This window comes from Conger conger, chromosome 1 (assembly GCF_963514075.1).
Source record: "Conger conger chromosome 1, fConCon1.1, whole genome shotgun sequence".
NCBI lineage: Eukaryota > Metazoa > Chordata > Actinopteri > Anguilliformes > Congridae > Conger > Conger conger.
In genome coordinates, this window is record NC_083760.1 from 48212116 (window position 1) to 48237021 (window position 24906).

Below are 24906 nucleotides of genomic sequence, written 5' to 3' on the forward strand. Positions count from 1 at the left end.
TTTTTTATCCAGTGAGCAGGGTTTACTGAAGACATAAGATTGGGTAGGAGCTGTTGACGACCCTTTTCTGTGTCCTAGGCCATATCAGTGTATATTTTAGTTTCTGGTAGGAGAATCAGCTCCATCTCTTTGCTGACTGCCTTGTTTTGTTTTTATATTTTGATTGCGTCTGTACATACATTTTTCTGCTTATGTTAGGTTTTTGATAAATGAGAAGGTGTTATTTTAAACTTTCTTTCAAAGTGGCAAATAATATAGTGTATAGCTACCAAGAAGAGGAGGCGGAAACTTCACTTGCTTTTAGTTTAGTAATTCTACCTATTAGGTGTGATAGGTTGTTGCTATTCATACAAGCTCATGGAATGCCCAATGTCTTTCTGTAATGGAGCTTATAAGCACACAAAACATGAAGAGTCATCATTTGCAGTTATCCTGGAATGGCATTTAAAATCTGCTGATGGTTTCAGAATAAATATTACAGAGTTGTCTCATTCTCAATAAAACTGAGGGAGTACTTAGAGCAATTTTGTAGAAAATAATATTTCTAGTCAGAGGGGATGAGATGAGCTGTTTGGCATGCAAACTTAGTTCATGGAACAAAACAAATGATGCTGTCAATTTCATACATATACGTATGCCCCAAACAGGCTTGGCTTGTATTTTCTACAAAGTATTACTAATGTGTTTAAGTTTCTGGAATATCAGATCATTATCGGGGGTGACTTTAATGCGGTTTCTGACACAGTGATGGATACATCTTGTTTAAATAAAAATGAGAACTGCAATTTCTTTGACCTCCGTAAAACATTTTACTGCCAACACTAATATATGTGACATTCATGTGACTAAGAGTTTCCCAGTACTTGACCCGCAATCGTTACACATACAGAGTCAGTCCATAAGTATTTGGGCAGTGGTACAATTTCTGTTCTTTTGGCTCTCTACACCAGCACATTGAATAGTGAATATGAAGTTAAAGGGGCGACATTGGCTCAGGCGGGAAGAGCAGTTGTTTGGCAATTGAAGGGTTGCCGGTTCGATCCCCTGTGTCAAAGTGTCCCAGAGCAGGACACCTAACCCAAAATAAATGCTCCTGATGGGCAGGTTGGTGGCGTGCATGGCAGCCAATCACCGTTGGTGAGTGTGTGAATAGGTGAATGAGAAGCATCAATTGTACAGCGCTATATAAATGTCAGCCATTTACCATTTAAAGTGCAGACTGTCACCTTAAATTTGAATGTTTTTCCATCTGAAAGTGTATATGCGTATAATTCAGGGTTTCTAATTTCCATACTCAACTGTGTTGCCTTGTTGAATGAGGTGATTCTATTCTTGCTGAAATCTGTCTGATCATGATTTTGCGTCAGTAAATGAGCTGAACATATTTCTGAATATGTTGACATATTTCATTTTTATTGTAATAATGTGTTTAAAAAAAAATCTGTCCAGGTGTTTATCCTGTTGAATGGCAGAAGTGTTGTACATAACAAAGAGGATTCTTGTATGAATAACCCCTTACAAAAAGGTCTGGTGCCATGCTTTCAAGTTGGACTATGTATTTTAGGTTGTCTTCATGTTATTTTTAATATGGCTTTTAAGATTAGTGAATAACCATATTATGACAATAACTGCACAATACCTATGCATGTAATATATGGCTAGAGGCTTGAGTTGTTTGTATTTCAAAATAGAAGATAGATAGAAATAAGATCATTACAATAAGATAAAATTGATAGGGTTGTATTGGTTTGTACATCAATCAACCTTTCCCTCACAATGGGTCCAACTCATCCCATGAGCACGCCAGTCTTTCGGGCAGTAGCAGCACAAATCATTTAGGTCAGAGAGCTTCAGAGTTCTATAATTACCATCTCAGCTAATCACTTCATGCAGGCCCTGAAAAGCCTGTCCAATTTGACGTGGGCTTTCAATTACCAAAATGGTCAAATCAACAAAAGAACCTGCTCAGAAAAGGACCATGGTCTGATAATTATGATTTTTTATGTCCATATTCTCCCCCAAGGTAGGTGATATTACTGATACTCAAAGCCATTTTTTTTTCATTTTTGTTATGACTTCCTCTCCTAAGGGAGATTTATATTTGTCAAAAGAAACAAATTAATCACTTCAAGAAAGATAATGTATTCAATGGCCACCATTGTAATTTTCTGAGTGCAGTAAAGCAGGCTCAGTGCCATAGCACTTTATATCTGCTTATTCTTTCAGCTGGATTATGAAAAATAAATTAGCATTGTAAGAGCTTCATATCATTTTGTGAAGCCACCAAACAAAATACTGCAACACATTTTTTAAATGTTTACAGTCTCCTCCAAAGCATTGGAAAGCTCAGAATACATTTGGGGTTGAGAAAAATCCTGGTATTTTTCCTGGTATTTATCCTAAACCACCCAATTTTTAAGTGAGCAAAAGTATTGGAACCGAGTATTTAAAGGTACAATAGGTCATTTCAAACGGCCAAGAGAGGAATTGCAGCAACAAACACCCTCAAACCCATTGAACTGAAATATTTCACATTGAAACCCCCCGCTAACTCCAGGTTGTCATGTGTTTTGGAAAGCTGACAGTGACAAACAGCGACAGAGCCTGTCGTCTTTTCATAGTGTTCTAGTACTGTTCGCTGAAAAGGTGACTTAATGCTGACTTTATGAAATGTTGACTTTATTGTACTACACAATGCTACAGATTATGAGCAAGCAAGTTATTTGGCTATGTAGCTGGCTATGTAACTAAGATATGATAGTCTCCTGCGAACAATGCAACATGACACATAGGTCTCATTTTCTTTGGTTTAGCCACAAGACATGTAGAATCTAAAGATTGCTTGCTGGTAGACAATTGTTGATGGGCAAGGTTTATGCTTGTGCATGTTTCAGAATAAGTCTGCATCAAGTCTGTGACCCATTGACATCACCAAACTGTTGCATTCTTCTTTTGTAATGCTTTTCCAGGCTTTTACTGCAGTCTCTTTCAGTTGTTGTTTGTTTTGGGCGGTTTTTCCTTTCAATTTCCTCTTCAGGAGGTGAAATGCATGCTCAATTTGGTTCCATAAAACCTTTGTGGCTCATCTCTGTACTTATTTGCAAATTGTAATTTTGCCTTCCTATTCTTACTACTGATGAGTGGTTTGCATCTTGTGGTATAGCCTCTATATTGCTGCTCTCTAAGTCTTCTTCGAACGATTGAGATAATGGCACACGTTTAAGCCTGGACTAATTTGAAACGTAGTCCAGGTGTGTGCCTACAAAACCAGTAGGCGTGGTCTTCGGATTCTCCTGCTTCTTTCCCACAAACAGTGCCCTTTCCACATACAGTAACTTTTCAATCATATGATATATCCATATTGTCTGATGGGGTTGGGTTGGGGTTGGTTATTTGTGAGTCTTTGAATTTGCTTATAGATGCTAGACAATTATTGTAGCTAATAGAATTCTGAAGGAACTATTTTTTGTTGATGCCGAATAAAGTAAATCTATTGTCCCAAATTACCAGTTTTTGATAAATAGCCATGTCTGTAGAACTTGTAAAACTATAAATTTCATATGTATCATATACACATATCTGTTAGTGCACCAACAATATTTTGCATGCATGCACACATACAGAAAAATATGTTCTGAAAATAATGTACACATTTTTTTACAAAAATTAATTGGCAACTATTCAAAAGTGTCCAAATGGTATGGTTCATCAGTGGAGACACTTTTTTATATGATAATTCCAGATCTGTAATGCCCCTAATCATGCTTGCCCAAGTTATTTTAACATCACATGCAAAAAAAATAATTTAACTCTACATTACACAGACATTTTACTGGATTATGGTAATTCTGCAATTGGAAGTGAAACTTCAATTAGCATGCAAGGTAAACAAAAGTACAGTTTCAAGTGTGTCCTGAGAATTAGAAAATTATGTATGCATGTTTCTGTACTGGGACTTTGCAACCATATTCTGCCTGAAAATATGTTATTTTTAACAGATTTTTCACAGTAGATTGATGGTTGGGACAGATTATTTTTATTCAGACAAGGTAACGAAGCCACTGGGAATTAATTATTTAATCTTCTTGGATGTGTCTTTCAGCTGAGCGGAGCGATTTCGAAATTTAACAACATGAATATGATAATAAAGTATGCAGATATGTCCGATGGCTTGTAGCTTCTGCAGTATTACCATTGCCCCATGCAGAGCAGTTAAAAATAACCAGTCAGTCAACAATACATTTTTGACCCCATGATTACCAAAAAAGGTTTTTTGAAAGTTCATATGTAAGTATTGAGCTCCAGTCAGAACTCCATCCAATTAAAAAAGTGACCATGGTTGAGACACTTTGATTTTACACAAGGTGTTTTTCGCCTGAAAATTCTAGCAGTTTCAGAGATACAACAACCCCATCAAGCACCAACCGTCATTCCATGGTCAAAGTTACTTAGATCACATGTCTTCCCCATTCTGATGTTCAGTCTGAACAACTGAACCTCTTGACCATATCTGCATGCTTTTATGCATTGACATTCTGCCACATAATTGCCAGATTAGATATTTGCATCAACCAGCTGGTGTATAGGTCTACCTCTTGATTTGACTCTGTACTCCACAATTCTAATGAAGTCATGGCCTTGACTGACCCTGCAGGCAAGACTTCATCTGCTTTCTAGAACATTACCCAGATGAGCTTGCTGCATTTTCAAGTACATGGATAGCAACAAAAAGCAAGTGCAACTTCAAATATTTACAGATATTCTTCCTACACATATCGCTGTGAAACACACTTGTCGGAAGATTATTTTCTCTTTAATCCAATAAGCCACCATCAAAGGGTCACAAACACCCCCCACGCCTACCCCACTTTCTGAAATGCACAAGGAGAGGAAAGCGAGACACGTCTATTGCGTTGTCACAATCACTCTTTTTAACACCACATGAAACAGGATGTTTCATTTTCCAGCAAGGATCCACAGCCCTGGACTGAAGATCTGACTCAAAGAATGGCACACCTGTTCATGTGTGTCTTGGTTGTTTTCACTTTATTTTAACACCACTAAGAACATTATGGGGCCACAGAGGTAAGCTAATTCCCAAAGGCAACATCCATTTTTATGAGATGAGAAGGAGACATTTAATCTTGTTGTTTGCTTATAAAACTGGCTTTCACCGCACTGATAGTTAGATTAACTATGGGGACATGAATCACCGCTTTTCAGTTCCATGTATCCATTAACACATAAAAGATTAACTGTTTCATACACAGTCACATGTGGCTAGCAGAGTATTGCCTACCTCAGTGGTTTTTCAAAGACGTGCCGTCAAGGCATCCCAAGTGTGCTGTGAAATGAGAGGCTAATTAGTGTTACAGTAAAAAAATAAAAAATAAAATAGCAATTAAATTTTTATCAAGGCCTGAAAACCTGCCTTAAAGTCTTAGACTTGCCTAAATTACAGTTAAATAATTGAGTTAAATTGTATCTTTCCTCTGTATCTGTGAAATCACTGATGTGATTTTACAGTGCAGTCCCTGAATATTTGGACAGTGAGATTTTTTGTTTTGGCTCTGTACTCCAGCACATTAACTATTATGAAGTTAAAGTGCCGCCATTTAGCTTTAAATGTACAATGGGTAATTTCGGACTTCTAACAGTCAAGAAAGGAATAGCAGCAACAAACCTTCAAACCACAACGCTGTTAATCCCTGCCCCTTCTCTGTGAACGTGCTGATGTTGAAACGCCATTGGCTGTGGCAATTAGAACCAATTTTCAACCAATGAGCTTGAGTTATTGTACAGCTATGCGTTGTTTTGTACAGAGTGCCGGCCGATCAACTGTATATTTTGAATACATCCATCTCTGTAAAGGACAGCAGGACACTGTTCATGCTGTTCTTAGTAAGGACTGTAAAACTCTGACCATAACAAGGTATAATGTCGGGAGAAAGGAATTCCTAAATCCGACAGACAGGATGCAGAGCTGGAACAGTCTTGGGGTCAGAACGTATCTCTGTGGAAGGAGATCCATCCACTCTAAGTGAGAGCTATGTTTTCATTCTTGCCATTAAGTCAAGCTTGTTCAACATAGGTGTTGGACTCCACCAAGGGAGCACCTTGTCTCCTCTCCTGTTCTTGATAGTCATAGACAGGTCTTCAAGGCACTAACATGGTCTGGAGTGTTTTTCCACTTCAGGACATATACACTTGGAGGGGGACTGCAGATTGTGTCTGCTGTTAGTGGATTTTGTTTTCCTTTTGCTCTCATCATACTGTAACCGATTCACAATACAATGGTTTGCACCTGAGTGTGATGAGGTTGGGATCAGCACAGCCATGCCTGGGCATAGTCCTCTCCCGGGAAAAGGTGGCTTCTTTCAACAGTGGTTGAAGACACAAATTCATTAAAATCTCAAATCTCATTTTTTCAATTATTCAGACTGGACATTATATTGTCTGGTTGGGACCAAAACATTTCGGAGACAATATGGTGAAAAAGATTCTTGCAAGCCTACCTGGTCCTCGGATAGGCTAATCAAAAATAATGTCACATGTTACCGAGTATTACATTTCATCTCTGTTTGCCTTCACTGACATAAAGCCAGTTACTTTTCAATTGCTTTAAAGCTTTTTTAGAGCTGCAGTGAAGCATGAGTAACATAGTTTTTTGATGTATTGAAATGATGGCAATGGCAATTGAACACTATTCTTGTTTATTTCAGGCATATCAGTAGAGCCACAGGTGACATGTAAAGTATGCATTAGCAAGTGAAAATGCAGTATCCTGTCGTACATCATAAATATACTGTTTAAACGCATGTGAAATTGAATCAAACTGTCATATGAATTTTAGAAATGGTAAGAAGGTATTAATTATTCTGTTGTAAGGAAAGGCTATCATATGATCTATTTCTATCATATGAGGTATTTCAAAATGCATTTGAATCCAAAATCAACAGAACTGGTCACAATATAATATTGCTACACAAAAATAACAATATTGTATTAATTTCCACAGAAAGAATAATCACTTTGTTATAGTATTGCTTTGACAAGGGGGTACAGATGCTCATGGCTGTGTCTGGTGAACACAATGGAACTGCAGCAAAACAAAATGGTCAAATCCTTTTCAAATTTGATGACAATATCACCAAAAATGAGCAAGTCTGCATTGCTTTTTCTAGCTATGTCTAGGCAGGTTTCCAAAAAGGACATTTGGAGACTCCAAAAGTGCACATGGGTTGTGCATGAGGTATAAAATACTATAGATCACATACTAAATGATGTCACTCTTCCCCTACCTCTCCCTCTTCTTGCTCTACCTATCTGGCAGCAACAGGTTCTGAAGATTATAAAAAGAATAAGTACAATAATTGCAATAATAAGATATGGCATGCTAATATTGATTGAGATCCATTGATTGAAGTAACAAAGATAAATAGAAACAAATTGTACAAGCATGAAAATACATTACCCATCCACAACACTGTCAACCAAGAGTCATGACTCAACCAATTCACTGAGGTGGTGTACGCAGTTTCAGTGGCGGCTCCTGAGTTCAATATCGTGGAGACAGAAAATATTCCCTAATTATTGGTATGGACCTGTTTTCAATAATTTTCCTTGATTAAAAAGTTCTCCAAAGATGGGAAAAATCAAAGTAAACACATAGCTTCTTTCTTCACGCCGTATTAGAAAGATTCATCAATTCAATTTAATACACTTCGACCCTACAAAGACTGCACAATATAATTCAGTGTATCAGGACAACGTTGTATTTACAGCATACAGGAAATATACTGTGTTGCAAATTGATTTAAAAGAAGCCGAGACCAAAATACATTGAATAAGAATTGTGTAGACTTTGTAGCGACGAAATGTATGAAATTGAATCAATTAATCTGTGAAGAAACAAGCGTGTCTACCTGTCAATTGATTATTCCCATCATTGGCAAATTAGTTTAATTTTCTGCCTCCTCAATTTTGAGCTCAGGAGCAGCCACTGCACAGTAACGCAAATAACTACACATTACAACAATGCTATGCAGAAGAGCATCTCTAGACACACAACGCATTATAACTCTTAAGTGGATTGGCTACAGCCTAAGTAATAAATACCTAATAAAGTGCTCACTAAGTGTATATCCACCGTATTATGAATGAATTGTGAATTGCTGTACATATTACTAAATAAGTAATAAGTAAATAAGTTGCATATAACTTATTTTGATAGATTTGATAGATTCCCCCACTCCCTCCCCCCTACCTCGGGCTTCCAGTGGGGGGACCTGAGGTCAGCCTACCCCCACCCACCTCCCCATCTCTTATTTCTGAGTGGGAGACCTTCAGGCAGCCTGCCTAGCTCACAAACTGGAAACAGGGCACCCACTCCACTGGGAAGTGACATGATATCATTGACATGACATGCAAATGAGCAATAAAAAACGATCACGCTAATTTTTGGGGTGGGTGTCACGTGCCGCCCACAGCAAGATGCCACCCTGGGCGTCTGCCCATGATGCCCATACTATGTCACAAAGCAAAACTGGTTTCATGATCATGACAATGAGTTCATTTTCTTCAGTGGCCTTCCCAGTCACTGGAGCTGAATCGAATAGAATACATTTGAGATACGGTAGAATGAGAGATTCGCAGCATGAATGTGCAGCTGACAAATCTGCAGGAATTGCATGATGTAATCATGTTAACATGGAACAGAATCTCAAAGGAATGTTTTCAACATCTTGTGGAATATATGGCAAGAAGAATTGAGGCTGTTTTAAAAAGCAAAGGGAGGCCCTACCCAGCATTAGTATAGTGTTCCTAATAAAGTGCTCAGTGAGTGGATATGGAATTTCTTGCTAAACATGTACGTGGGCCGCAGGCTGACAACACAGACAGCACTGTCTTTGAAAATTGTGTTTCAGTGAGACAGGCACAAAGTAACCAGTCATCTTCAATGCTTGGCCTAATCTATTGGGTTTAATGAAGGCAAGATTTTTAGATTTTGTATTTAATTTGATTTAGCATTTTTATGAGGCAGGCCCCCGTGCTAAATCACATTAAAAATGTTTATAGTCGCATTAACTTTCTTGCTTACAGTCAGTGCTTTAGACTACAGTTAATAAATGCAACCGATTTACATAAAATATTCACAGAAGCCCATTATTGCCACAGCGTTTCATCTCTGCAGCTAAACTTCAATCAGTTTTGCATTTGAAATGCATTAAATGTCTTGGTAAAATGTTATAATCTGCACAGCAGTATTTTTTTATAGTTGGTATTGGGGGAAACGGAACTTATGTGAAGCACATTAATTCCTCTGCTTAATTATTTAAAATGTATCGATTTCTCACGCATTATTTCAATTTATAATGCATTAAGTATTTAAAAAATTCATGTAATTGTCTTGTTTATCAGAGCATACAATGCTATTCTTGTTATAAATCAGAAACAGTGACTTCAGGCCTGTGAAATCACATGGACATTTTAACTGCTTTTGTTTAATTTATTGCACCATTTTGCAATGGTGAGCAATTTAATCAGGCCATCAATATGAATTTTTTTCAAAAAGTTTTTTCTTTGAAATCATTACCATGTAAATGGCGAGGCGCCGTGAGCTTTCGTTCACTCAGGCCACATACGTGAACAAACACTCATGTGAGTGTCCTTGACCGATTTCTTGTTTTTATGGACTATGTTATATCCATGGTCTATATGTTGAAATTTATTCTTCAGTACATTATGAATGATTATTGATAGATTTGCTTTTGCATGATTTTTACCATGGTGAATGAATGGAGCCCTTCTGTACATCTCAGTGAATTCCAGTGAGGATTCGACACAAAGCATGTTGCTTGCCCTTTTTGTGAACTCAGAATTATAGGGTTCTAACTGACATTTTTGAAAAAAATAGATTTTGTCATAAATGTGTAGTTTATCAGGCACTAAATTCCTGTGTGAAGTTTTATTCAAAAATATTGTTGAAATGTATGCAAGAAATACAACATTTTTCAGACTTATCTGCTTAGAGCCCATTCACTTGGAATCTTTGAAGCTCCATGTCTCAAAACTCTCAGAACGCAGATAGAACCTTTTAATTCTCAGCTCACAATCTGTGAATGCTTTCTTTTTTTTTTTTTTGCTTTTTTTTGGTCATTTCAGTCTGATGAGATAACTTTCAGCTTTGAGTTAACAATGGTGGGGTTATCAAAGTGGAACCCTGAAAGCAGAACCAATACTGTATTGTGCACAGATGCACGAAGAGTATTATTGGAAAATGGTAAACATGTAATATGTATCTTATGTAGTAATACTTTCACCTACTGAGATGGAAATGCTTCAATGAAGGAAGTACATTTGAGTTATATTTAACATTGGTTCTAATTCACGTAATAACAGGCCCCAAGTTTCCCAAGGTTATATATTTTTATAATAACAATACTAATACAATAATAGCATGTTATATACCTGTCCAGATAAGTTTGTTTTTGATAAACCTTAACTGCCCATGAGGGAGAGTCAGTCAGTCAGCCACTGGTCACTCAGTCAGGAATAATGTAATCTGCGACCAAAAAAGTGAGAGAGGTCCAGTCCAGGCATGGGTCAACCCATTATAGTTTCTGCCACACATACTCCCCCTTACATCAGGGTCTGGCTAAACCTGGCTTGCCTCGTCTTGTTTTTTTTGCAGGATGAATTGTATCCAATTGTGTTGCATCCATTTATTTGCACTGGCAGTGCATATCAAGCAATAAAGTGTAAACAGAAAAGGCTCACCCCACTTTCATACACAGGCATACAGTTGTACACATACACACACACACATGTCCATCTTGGATAGATGGAGACGGCATCTACGATTGTAGATTTGTCACTAAGCGTAGCCTCTGGGGAGGTTTCTCTGTTGCCTTTTGAATAAGGTTGATGAGAACCTACCCCAAAATGCCAAACCAGATGATGGTGCGCTATTCCCGGAGGTGCTGTGAGATAAGATAAGGAGGATTTACTGTCAATGAGGAATTTAATTCACCTTGGTATGCAGTGTTAAAATTGATATACAGTATACTCTATGATAACAGCATTGGAGAGGATTCCGGAGTTGTCATATTGAAGAACAAATAGGAACATACACTGTTCTTTATTATGCTTGGTTTAAAAATGTGTTGTGCACTGGCTAATAATAATGTTTGTTTGACTTGGTGCATTCTAAATCTATTCCCAGTATAAAGTCTCAGTGGGTGTTCCTTGTTTCTAGTTCGCCTTATGCTTTGTGTCTGTCTCACATTGAGTGAAGATTATGCATTTGTTTCACTGGTTTTCCTCATTTTACACATTTAGTGGTTATCTGATCTATAAATGCTTTGTAGAGTCTATAAACATTTTGTTGTGATGTGTGTCCATTTCTTTTTCAATGTGTGTCTATCAAAGCCAGTTCCAGCAAACATAATTTAATTTTGGTATGAGGTAGACCTTTGAAATTCTTACAGAGAAAATGGTCTTGAGGAGATAATGTGAGATCCACCAAATAGTAGTTTTGTTTTAGTTTTTTTGTAAGTAAGAACTTGGAGGAGCTGGCAAGTAAGTATACGCATCTTGATATTTTAGTGAAATGACCTTTAATCCTGAGACAAGTTCAGGGCAGATTTATGGTTATAAATGCTCTGTAGAATCTATAAACATTTTGTTGTGTTGTTAGTTTGTACCAGAGGTGGCAATTCGTGAGAGAGCCACAGCATGGATAGCTTATATCTTCTCCCTAGCATCAGCAACCGTTTCAGGCCCAAGGACTCAGGTGAGGTAATTTCCCAGAAACTGTAAACTACTGCTTTTATGATCGACTGGCAGAATCAGAGTCGGCGTATGCGGTAGAATGGTAATAACATTGATGAGACAAAAGCCCATTGGCTCTTCTTGTTGAAAGCTGATTTTTCAGTATTCTGGTCGGGCTAAGTGGTCTGCGGCATTGGTTTTCACACATTCCGTTATTATGTGGATCATTTGATATCCTCTCTCACATCTATAGTCAATAACCATTTAATGTTTTTCCTTCCTTTCGATTTTTATTTTATTTTCGGGTTTAATACGAAAATAATTTGGGCATGAAGCCATATGTCATTGTTAGAGGCTGTGACACCTGTTTCAGGGTTCACCACACTGTGTCAGTGTTGCACCACTGCTGTCTGACTTTTAATACCTCCAATTTCTGCCCTGACACAGACGAAGGAGAACAGGCGGCCGCAGACAATCCTGGAGAGAGCAACGGCAATCGTGAGGCACAACCCCCTGAGGGTTTGAAAGATGACGCATCTGCTGAAGAGGTTAGCTAAATTGCTGCCTTAACACACAAAATAAGGACACCCCCTCACATATTCTGAGATTAGCAACTGGTGTAAACAATGTGTATTTTCATATGATAGATCAATTATCAGTTAGTGAGATAAAGATCTTGGGAGAATTGTTTTGGATCTTGTTTAGGATCTTTGAAGATCCTGATAGAATCCTTAAAGATCTTGCTAGGATCTTAAATGGTCTTAATATGAAATGTCAAGATCTTTATAGGATCTGGTGAAATGTAACTTTATTGATATGATCCTATTGTGATCTGTTTAAAAGGATTACTGAAGATTCTTTAAAGGTTTTGGTCAAACAATGCAGGTAGTAGAGGTATCCACATTATAAATTCAGGAATGTTTTTATTTATATTGATCTTGAGAATGTGGGATTATTGAACAGTCATACAATTTATGTGATGTAGGTCAGATTTGAACCAGCGACCTTGTGGTTCTAAATTTACAGTCCTTTCTTTCTTTGTGGTGATTCACAACCAAATGGCTTACTAAATCTTGGCTAACCAACACATGCAGGCATAGAACATAAACCTCTCCATTTCTTTTTCCAATTTGTGTCTATCAAAGCCTGTTCCAGCAAACATAATTAAGGAGGATCCTGATGTGATGCTGACATTTGCATTTCTTATAGAGAAAACGAGTGTTGGGTTTTTCATATTAGATCAACAAAATTGTACAGTTTTTTTTTTCTAAGTGAGAACTTGGAGAAGCTGACCAGTAAATATAAGCATCTTGATATTTCATGGAAATGACCTCCAATACTAAAGTATTGAGGGCAGATTTATGGTTCATACACTTAAGTAACTTTTTCCCACTTTAAATAACAAAACAAACTATATTATTGCCGGACCCGTAGGGCTGGGCTACAATTGTGTTTTCTATTATCGAGTGACTGGCTTACCTTGTTAAAATGTGCATGCGCGAGATGGCTTACGCATTACATAGGACATACGGTTGTGGTTACAGAAGATGTGGAGAGCTGAAATAAGATGCAAACAGCTATGCCGAGTTTCACTTCAAGTCCATTCTAGCTAGCTTGAAGAAAGCACTTCATACAATAGTGGAGATTGCAGTAAAAAAATTGCAGTCATGCAGTTTGTTGCTGTTGCACACCAAGGACCAGGGTTCGATTCCCGGTCCTGCCAAAAGCCAAGTTTGGCCGGCTCTCATGGAGCAGCATAATTGGCTCGCTGCTCCAGAGGGAGGGACAACAGCACCCCAGGCGCCCAGGAATCACGGTCACGAGCATGAGACGAGACGGCTTGAAGAAGGCGTGTTGTTCTCGGATGTTGTTCGAGGGACAGGGTATGTGTATCCCCCAGCTAACACTAATTGGATTAGATGGGGTACAGTTGACTACCAAATTCAATTGTACCCCATCTAAAAAGGTAAAAATGCCTAGGCTAGATACTGTAAGCTGCCTCTGCACATAAAAAAAACAAAACAAAATGCTGTTGTTGGACTGATAAATATTCTTTGCATTTTATACAGCTGATTGGTCTGAATCTTACAATGCGGTGCAGGTTCTGAATTGATCAAATCGCTAGGTAATATGAGACTGCAAAAAAGCATCATGATTTTTTCTCTGGAGTTTAATTAATTCAACTAAGAACTAATATATAAGAACACCGACAGCTGAAATGTGAATGTTTTGACCAAATGGGACATTGCCTTGTTATCATTGTAGTTATCATGAATACATCTATGAAAAGACCGATGTTCTGCCGATCCACCACCTAGCAGTACTAATGAATTATTTTCCATTCATTACCTCAAAATTAGCCCCCGACAAATTTAATAATGTCTAAATTGGTTTTATTTATATATACTAACTTCTTATTTTATATCTTAACCCCTTTGTGCAGATTCACAACAAATCTGGCAAACCTCACCCATTTTTGCAAATAAATTCACTTGTGCGAGCGTTTTGACACATCTATTCATACAAGGCATAACTGATTATGAAGGCATCGCTATTTGTGTATGGGCAAATCTCTGAGATATTCATAGTAAAAAGTTTGGTAGAGGTATACATCATAATGACTTACTCCCATAGTGGGCGGGGCAATTTACATTTATGGACCTTTGAAGATGGACAGCTTCTGGCCATTGTAGTCTTTAGTAAACAGGTCACTGGAGCATGAGCAGTAGTTTCGGGTTGTAGCTAGTGGAGAGATTATTTAAATAAGACAGCTATTCTTCTAGGCGGCACGGATGGTGCACTGCCGCCTCACAGCAAGGAGGTCCTGGGTTCAAATCCCAGTCAGCCGGGGCCTCTCTGTGTGGAGTTTTCATGTTCTCCCCGTGTACGCGTGGGTTTCCTTCGGGTACTCCAGTTTACTCCCACAGTCCAAAGACATGCAGGTTAGGCTGATAGGAGAGTCTAAATTGCCCATAGGTATGAGTGTGTGAGTGAATGGTGTGTGCGCCCTGCGATGGACTGGCGACCAGTCCAGGGTGTATTCCTGCCTTTCGCCCAATGTATGCTGGGATAGGCTCCCGCCCCCTCTGTGACCCTGTTCAGGATAAGCGGGTTAGGATAATGAATGAATGAATGAATGAATGAATGAATGAATGAGCTATTCTTCTACAAGTAAAAGTAAATTTTTGGTGGAATTCAGTTTTAACCTGACAAGGAGGTCCAGTAAACCGTTTCAGCCAAATTTAATAAATATATCTCCTGAATCTGGCAAAAATTGGTTGGATTCACTTTCAAGAGATAGAATTTTTACTATAAGTGTTTAACTGAAGTAAGATTACCTGAATATTTGACTGAAATGTAAATGCATTTAAATACATTTTTTTGAGAGATATTTTATTTAAAGACATTTACAGGGCTAGTTCACCCATACATTTAAGTATTTTTCCACTTAGAGTACCATCTATCCGTTCAGTTTTGCTGAGATATGACATTTTCTAGATTTGTTTTTTAGATACAGTTCAGGGTGCCAACACATTTGAGACAATTGGTTTCACAAATCATATACATGAAGTTGGTGATGTGGTGACCAACATTCTAGGGACAGACTCCAGGAAGCCCAAAAATTAGACGGCTACAGCAGGTCCAATAAAGTGAAGTCATGAGTAGTCTGAGAGAACTGCTTCCTGATATATTTAATTTAATTCACCATTGTGGATAGTTGGCTGAAACCCAGTCAAACCCATTGAACATGACCGCCAATCATTTTCCTCTACGCCGACAATCGCTCCAGTCCTTGGGCAGTGCTGCCCACCAATGACCTCATCAGGGTGCCTCTCTCTACCCCTCACAATGTCCAGGCACTTGCTATCATACCTTGCATTATGATCTTGAAGCAGTGACACCTGACACATTTGTTCCCAAACATTAGTACGACAGTGGAAAACAAGTGGGATTATGAACGCACAGGAGATAATTAGATGATATAATAACAACAAAACAGAACGAGCACTCAAGTCATTCCAATTCCCTCCCGTACTATTGCATCAGGCCCATGTCCCTTACTAGACCTATTACCTCTCAGCACCGGAAGGCCAGAACCAGTCCAGCAGTAAGAGTGTGAGTTCCGGCATAGCACATAAGTCCCTACTTTAGTTCCACACAGTGCTTTAGTCGAGCACTGTTAAACTAACTTACTTACTACTACTACTAACTTACCCACACCGTTGTGATGAATTGCATGTATTCTGACTTTATTAACATTTGCTATATTTCAGATCATAGAAAATGGTTCCATTTTTTTTTTTATACGTCTCAGTTTTAGTGATTGTTTTAATTTTTCCTGGTTCGTAAAGGATATTTCAAATATTTGATTATTTTGTCCTGATGGCTTTACAAGGGCTATTATATGGAGATTGGGGGGTTTTGTGGTCTAAAGCTTGAAAGTTCACTCATCTCAGTGCAGCAGAGAAGCTGTTGTGCATTATGGTAGTTTGGACAGTGATGCATTTTTTGTTATTTTGGTTCTGTACTCTAGCACTTTGTGTTTGAAAGGATACAATGACCATGAGGTTGAAGTTGACTGTCAGCTTTAAATTAAGGGTATTTTCATCCATATCGGATGAAATGACACCACCTTTCGTACATGGTCCCCCCCATTTTAAGGAACAAAGGGTATTTGTTGAATTGTGTCTGTAATTTGTGTCTTTAGTGAATGCAGAAGAGAGTTGTTGATGTCTAGTCTTTATTCTAGACATTGCAATTGCCTGTGGAAATTGTTGTTGGGGTGTGACAACATGAGGAAGACAGCAGTGTCAATGCAATTAAGCAGGCCGTCATAAGGCTCAGAAATCAATTAATCAGAAACATTGTAAAAACCCTTTTGCAAAAAACATAGCAAAAAATCAAGTGGTGAACTAAATTATGTGAAAAGACCCAGTAGACCAAGGAATGACCACTGTAGTGGATGGACAGAGAATACTCTTTATGATGCAGAAAACCCTCCTGACCATGGCCCAATAGATCAACAACACATCTCCTGGATGCAGGTGTAGATGTGTCAAAGTCTACCATATGTAGAAGACTACACCAGCAGGACTACAGAGGGTACACTACAAGATGCAAACCACCGATAAGCTTGAAGAACAAAAGACGAGATTACAGTTTGCTAAAAAGAACCTAAAAGAGCCCCAAGAGTCTTGTGGACAGATGAGACAGGAATTGACATGTACCATAATGGGACAAATATTAACATGTACCATAGCGATGGAAAGAGGAAGAAGAGACTAAAGGCAAAAAGTCCCTAAAACAAGCATGAGCTTCACCAAGGAATATATCCAGCATCTAGTGATGTCTATGCATTGCAGACTTCAAGTAGTCATTGCATGCAAAGGATAGTTGACCAACATTAAACATAATTACTTTATTCGACATTATGTAAAACTGTCCAATATTTTTTCATGCCTGAATTAGGGGGGGCGGGTGCCGTGTATAAAAGGTTCTAGAATTTATACGGTTCAACTGATTTTCATGGTAACATTTCAAACTGAAAGTGCTAGAGTACAGAACCAAAATGACAAAACATGGATAATGAATTTTGGTGCTCACTATAATGTAACCTTGTACAATCCAGAGCCACATACATGCAACAATCGATGGCTAGTTTATTATCAGTACGCAAACCAACAAAATATATTCTTGTTAGGCATCAACAGCAAGACTTCAGTGTAGTTATCGGTCTTGCTGTTCAAGTCCTGTAGCAAATGTTGCTTTGAAAGGAAGTGCATATGGAACATGCATAATTAATTTGAACCTCACACAAGAAACGTAATCCATAAAACATATCCCACAAAATAGCATTTAATACATCCACTGACTAGCTCTTTGTCTACAGTTAAATTAGGAAATTGTAAAGAGATGTACCATAGAAGAAGACGTTAGTGGTCACATTAACTCAGTTTTCATAACAGATCCAAGAGAGGAGAGTGGCAATTGATCCAAGAGTTGGATCAATCCAGGAATGGTCAGGGGCTGTAGACAATGGGTGCACTGCATGTGTGTATATTGTCTCAGTACCTAATAATGAAATCGAACAAATAACATTGAACTTATTACTGAAGCTTTGCACCTTGACTTTATCATTACAGAAGCTGGTTTCAGAAGAGGCTAAAGGCCCTGCTGCTAAAGGAAGTGCAGATGGTGTGACTGATGCTACAGTGAAAGGAAAGGAAGATGAAGATAAGGTGAAGAGTGAGAAGGAAAGAGATAGTCCTTCCCCAGTGCCGGACAGAACCGAGGAGGAAAATGAAGAAAAAAGCGCTGCCCCTGATGAAAATGAGGATGAAGGGAAATTGAATGATGAAAAGGAAGAGGCAAAGCTGAAGAACAGGGCCCAATTAGGGGATGGGGAAGTACGAGGCGATGGCACAGAAAAAAACTCAACAACAGAGGACATCTCTATGGATCAAGGTGAAGAAGGACAGGAGAAACCAGAGGACGAGAAAGCTGGGAGTTCTGAAACCAAGAAAGAAAATGCAGAGGAGGAGGACAAGTCATCCTACCAAATGCAGGGAGAAACGGAGAAGGAAGAGAGCAGAGGACAAGGGTCAGAAAAGGTAGATTAAGGAGGAAAGGAAGATAATAAATAATAGGAAGATGCACTCAATTCATTGACAAATAAGACAAGAGTATACTATAGAGAGACAGTAGAAAGCTACCATAGATACACCCATTTAATCCTATTAAAAATATTTAAAAGGCAGGAGACAGTGGTCACTCATGTCATGCTATTATCTACAACTGAACTGAAGAAATACCTTCATAGCCTTATTTTTACTATGCCCGTTTCCTAACAGACTATACACATTGTGTGTGTGTATACATACATATATATATATATATATATACATATAGCATATAGCATATATCATATATAACATAAAGTCTAAATGAAACCTACTGCATCCAGACACTATAAGCTATGTGAACTTTCAGGTAGTGTGCATATAATTAGGTAATTAAGAAGGAATGCATTCTTTGCTTTAAGTGGAAATGGAAAAGGAGAATGAATATTGAATGCTAATTTAGAAATGAGAAGAAATGTATTTTTATAATTTTCAGTTTTAATTGTTTGGCTGCTTTCAATGCTTAAAGCTGCTCCGAAAGGCGCTTCTGTGAAAATATAGGAAGATATGCTAACACTAATGCATTAAGGATTTGCAATATCTTTATTGAAACATTGTACATTTCTGATTGATTTGGATTTCATGATTATTTGAAGGCATTATTTCAGATAATGAAAATTATTAAAGGAGTACATAGCCAAAAAGCGATGTTGTCTCTTACCCCGCATTCACACAGCGAGCGATTCAGTGTCATCAGTATGGCACTGATGATTATAAGTTGTTAGTGCTCTCTCACTAGCTAGGTAGACATATATCAGTCTCTCTCTCTCTCGGTAGCTAGCTGCCTCAGTCTCCCTCCGTAGTTAGCTACAAACTCGCTAGCTAGCTAGTGCAGTTAACTCAGCTATTGGGAGAGATACAGTTGTGGGCACTCCTGGTCAAAAAGCCATTTACAATGAATATCTTGGTAAACAGAAGCAAACCTGAACTGTAAACATGATACCTTCCTGCAAATTCTAAAGCAAGATTGCTTTTTATTTTTATTTTTATTGTTTATGGGCCCTGTGCAAACGTTACATAATTTAAAAAGATGATTACTGACAGGGTTCCCAAATTTTTGCAAAGGGCCTGTTTCTTTTTATTATAATATTGAAACTGTAACAAATTTAAAGAAAAAATAATCTTGCTTTAAACTTTGAAGGAATGTGTCATGTTTAACTTTGTGCCATTTAGAGGTCAGGTTTGCTTAGTGAGAGAGTTTGGCTAGTGAGAGATAGCTAGATCGCTAGCAATAGCCGGCTGTCTAGTGATAAAACTTGAGTTTTGGTGTCGATGTGACTTGTTAGAACAAGCACATATTTGCCATATAATCTGCTACCTATCCTTTAAGTTTGTAGCTGCTCTTCCATTGCAATGAGGGAAGCCGGGTGGAACAATTATTCACGAAATGGGAACAAATCGGTTCAAAGAATTGGAACCGCAGGCCTCTTTTAGGTGTTGGTGAGCAATCCGCATAAAAAAATGAACCACAGGTAACATTTCTCTGGCAGATTGTGTTGTTCAGGTGAAACCGTCACACAGTTTCATATAAAATGAACTTCCGGCCACAAGTCGACCAAATCACTCGCTCTGTGAACGGAGGTTACAGAAAATGATTGACGTTTACTCAGTCTCAGTACTTTACAATGAGTAGAGTTATGCAGCATTTTGTTTGCTTGTACAATGTGATTGACATTGTATTGCAATTAAAATATATTTTCAAAGAACCCCACTTGTAGAACAGTCAATGTTGGTGAGTGAGTGCTATATTTGCTATATATGTATGTGCTTTTAAGGATGCACCATATCCTAAAGTATATTTTGTGAATATTAGTGTCGGGCAGTAAGTGAACAAACAAAAAGGGCTGACTATCTAGTCTAGTAGGCTACTGGTGAACTGAAATCAATAACCAAATCAGTAACCCTCTGTAAAAGGCCTCCCCCCACAGGCAACTGAACTGCGGAGCAAAAAATATCCTCTGGTATTAAACTAGAGAATAAACCCTCCTTAATTATAACTTTACCATTTGAAAGAGCAATGTTTGAAGAAATAGCCCACTTATACCACGGAATGATCAGATCAAATGCTTGCTTGAGTGGCCTTATGCCAGAAAACATATACAGAAGGTTTATATGGGGTAAGATGCTTTTACTTGTGTTTATGACTGGAATTTTTGCAAACTGATTCAAATTGATTAGTAATTTCCACTACTAGTGAATATTGTCAAGAGAAGTTTACTGGTGTTTTCTCTTTAAGGGGCAGTTCACCCTAAAATTCAATTAGTGAAGTAGTTTTGCTGAGATGTGAAAAATCTTCTAGATTTGATGGTAATTGATGGTAATGAATCCGCTGAAAATTGACATCGAAAAACTCAACAGCCATATCTTTCAAAATATACTGTAATGCCACAATTACTTGCGGACATCAACAGATGCACATTTTAATGAAGAACTATTTCTTATACTGTGGGAATACGGATGGTAAAATGCTCTGCTTTCATGATGTTAGTTTGCATACAATGCAGTCTGTAAATATTTGGATGGTGGCAATCAAAAGCCAATAATCAAGACGAAATACTGAATGCTTTATACCTGCACTAAGGAAGTGATTTAATACACCTGACATATTACTTTTGACCCCCTACAATGGAGGGACTATGTATACAAAGGGATGGAATTCCTTCACTGATCACCCAATATGGTTGTAAATATCCTCAAATTAAAGGTGGCAGACTACATTTTAATCACATTATTCATTGCTTCAAGAATTATGAAGCAAATGCTATGCAAATGCTTATGGACTGCACTGTAGCTAATGCAAATATGTAAAGGTGTCGCTCACTTGAGAGAGAGAACCATGTGGATGCGTTGTCATTATATATAATGCATACCTACATTCCAGCATTTACCTAGAGAAATACTTAAACTATAATAAGTCTCAGTCAAATTAAGTGAAAACATAATATCTCCTTTTTGATGTGACAAAATTTATACTGTAAAACTGATAATCACAGAAAACAAATGAACGTGAGCAGAACAAAAGTTGAGAATTAAACCTCTTCTGATTAATTTAAATTTAAGGTCCAAAATGTTTACTGCAAATGTTTACTTTCTATAAAATCAGAAGGTAACATCCCTGTAGGGTAAAAATAGACATTTTTCAACATTTAGGATTTAGTATCCATGGTGATCCACTGTAACAGTATGTTAGGGAAGCTGTTGCTAACATGACACTATGAACCAGGCAGGCTTAACATTATACAGCTCAGCCTGCATAACAGAGAGAATAGGTGTTTGGACCATCGTGAGAAACCATAATAATGAACTACATTCCTCAGGATAAAAACTACCATTGAACAGATGTTGATGTTAACTTCTGGTGGAAGCGGCCACTTCTCCGTGTTTTGTTCATTTGGAACATGGTGAGTTTACGTTAGTTAACTAGCTAACTGTTTTTCCACAGCTCTGGTTCAGTCGATTTTGAAGTAACGTCACTTTGTTTAGCCCATTGAACTGTATTATAACAGTTCAATGGTTCCACCGATGAGTAGCCACCCAGAAGTATCTTAGCCTGATATTTTTCACTCCACTCCCCCACTACCACTCCTCCACTCCAGCAAAATAATGTGGAGCAAATGAGTGGAGCGAAGGAGTGAACGAAGGGGTAAAACATTTTTTGGATGTTTTTCAGCTTTGACTTTAAAAAAAATCTAATCATACCTATATAAACAATGATTGCCCTGATGGTATCTTGTGTTTACAGAACGTAAAGCATTTCGAAATCTGCATTTCGCAATTTTTGAATGAAAAATGTGGTAGTTCTCTGAACATTTTCATGGCTGCTACTGATATACACTATGTACTTAAGTAATTTGGCAGTGATTACCTTTTACCTTTTAGATTCTTTTTTTCAGTTTTATTTAAACTGAAATATGTTGATAACAACAGATAATACTGCAAAGTTGAATCAATAAGTGTGCCTTTTATAAATTGATAAAATTATTTACTTTCATGTGAATAAAACTTCCCCTACTCATTCATTGTAATTATGTATATACTTTTTGGCAATTCCATTAAAACTAGATTTGTTTCTGTATTGTTTGTCGGGTTCCAAGAGATCAAAATGGTCCCAAATTCTGAGAAGAAATACGAAATTATGCACCCGAAATCTCAATTTAACTTGTCACATAGGAATTGTTGAATAGACTACATGCTGATGTCTGTGAGGATGTACCAGCCTTTCTTCAATAGGTCACCAGGAGACCTATTGAGACAAGGTGTAATTAGATGTTCGATAATTTAAAATAAAAAATAGGGAGGGACAGCCCTCCAGATGACTTTTCGCGTTGTATGGTTTCTAGTCTCATACTGGAACGTTTGCCTTTCTAAATAAGTGTCCAATATTTGGTCCAATATTTATCTGGTGGGGGAAGCGGAATCATAGTGAAGAATGTCCATTTTAATAATGGAATGCATTTATAATAATAATGGAGACTCTAGCCTGTAGAGAACTCGGGAGACAGGACCATTTCTTAAGATTTCTTCTTTTTAGTTGGCTAGGTAAGCAGTGTTTGGATAGTTAAGTTTGGTCACTTTTGCTTTGTTGTTTGTTTGTTTATTTGTTCGTTAAAAAAATTCAAAATTCAAATAGGCCCTGGTCCTTATCTTTGTTGTACAGGTAGCAGTTGAAATTGTACTTCCCTCTAGGGTCTTTCAGCACACTTATCCCTGGTTATGGGTATGCACTTTGTTGTACATCGCTCTGGATAAGAGCGTCTGCCAAATGCAATTAATGTAATGTAATGTTAAGATCAGCCTCTATGAGTGAGGGATGGATATGAACACCAAGAAATTAAAGTCTTTAACTATTGGTATATGTGAGGGCAGGGCATTTTTAAGGAACAATAGGTAATATTTTTACGAGACCATTGTAAATCCCTTCCTATCATTGAAAAAGGTGTTGACTCGCCCTCTGCCTGTTTATAGGCCTTAAATTCTGGTTTCAAAATATACAGTTGACAAGCCTCCATTCTGTACCAAAGCATTGCACAGCTGTACAATAATTCAAGCTCATTGGTTGAAAAATGGTTCTAATTGCCACGGTCATGGGGGCTTATTCTGATTGTTCACGTGTTGCTGGCCAAATTGCACTCCAGATCACTGAAACTCTGTATAGTACTCTGTATACTATAGCTTATTATCCAAGCAAAGACTACATATCTAGTTATAAAACAATACTATTTCGCTATTGGTAGCAACAAGCAAATTAGCCATATTAGCTCAACAAATTTACAAATATCCACGTGAGGCAATACGAACATAGTAGCGAGCGTTGCAAGAATTGTGTTGTGTCTCAGGTGGATATTTGTAAATTTGGCACGCTAACTAATAGCTTGTTGCACCCGATAATGAACTGGTATCGTTTCATAATTAGATATGTATTCTTTGCTTTTATAATAAGCAGTAATATACAGAGCTTCAGTAATCGTTTGTCTGGAGTGCAATTTGGGCAACTACATGTTCCTTTTATCTCTTTACGTGTTGAATCATTATTTGTCTCAAACTGTACGTTGCAGTTGCATCGTTTGTGGTACACTATCATAACTTAGTTATATAGCCAGCTAGTTCCATAGCCAAGTAAGTTGCTTGCTCATAATATAGTTGGTTGGTAAAGTGAAAATTTCAAAAAGACATATAACATATAACTAGTGTTGTGAAGGACACTAAAGTCTAGATTTCATGTAGTCACCTGTTTGGCGAACATTTTCTTACTAGAACACTATGAAAAGACGGCAGGCTCTGTCACGCTTGTCACTGTCAACTTTCCAAATGGAGCATGTTGTGGTTTGAGGGTGTTTGTTGCTGCAATTCCTCTCTTGACCATTAGGTGTCCAAAATGACATATTAAACCTTTAAGGGGCAAGGGGCCTGTTTATGTTGTATCCCGATATGGCACTAAACTCATTAAAATATAGATGGATAGAATATGTGGTAGCGAGCTGGTAACATCATTAACAAATATCAGGACATCATCAGAATACAAGGATATTTTATGTTGGGTGTTAACACATTTGATTCGATGGATATCGATTGGCGAATTGATTGAGCTAGATGCTCAAGGGACAGAAGATGTGAGAGTGGACAGCCCTGACAAGTGCCTCTGGAATGGGCAACTGTGGAGAGCAAATTTTATTGGTAAGAACCATTGCAGGTTTGGTATACAAAACTTTGATAATATGAATGAAATCCATTCAAAAACGTATGTGTTCCAAAACCTCCCAGAGATATCCCCACCTTTACAATGATTTATGATCAAATTTGTTTGGCTCACATTTGATAAATAAGGCCCAATCTGTGTATGTGTGTGTTCTTGTGCATGGATGTCATTTGTGTGACTAAAGCAGTATCTAGGGTAATCAATGGGTTCTTTATTATACACTGAAAGAATACATGAATTGGTCACATATCTGAATGA

General features: G+C 37.7%; 1 protein-coding gene across 1 annotated transcript in view; it reads left to right on the forward strand.

Annotated features, from left to right (window-relative positions):
- The window catches only part of LOC133127212 (doublecortin domain-containing protein 2-like), a 66264-nt gene that overhangs the window by 35965 nt on the left and 5393 nt on the right, over positions 1-24906 (forward strand). The window contains exons 8-9 of the mRNA XM_061239962.1: positions 12220-12320; positions 17916-18383. Of these exons, the coding sequence (XP_061095946.1) occupies positions 12220-12320; positions 17916-18383 (569 nt within the window). The remainder of the gene's footprint in view (positions 1-12219; positions 12321-17915; positions 18384-24906) is intronic.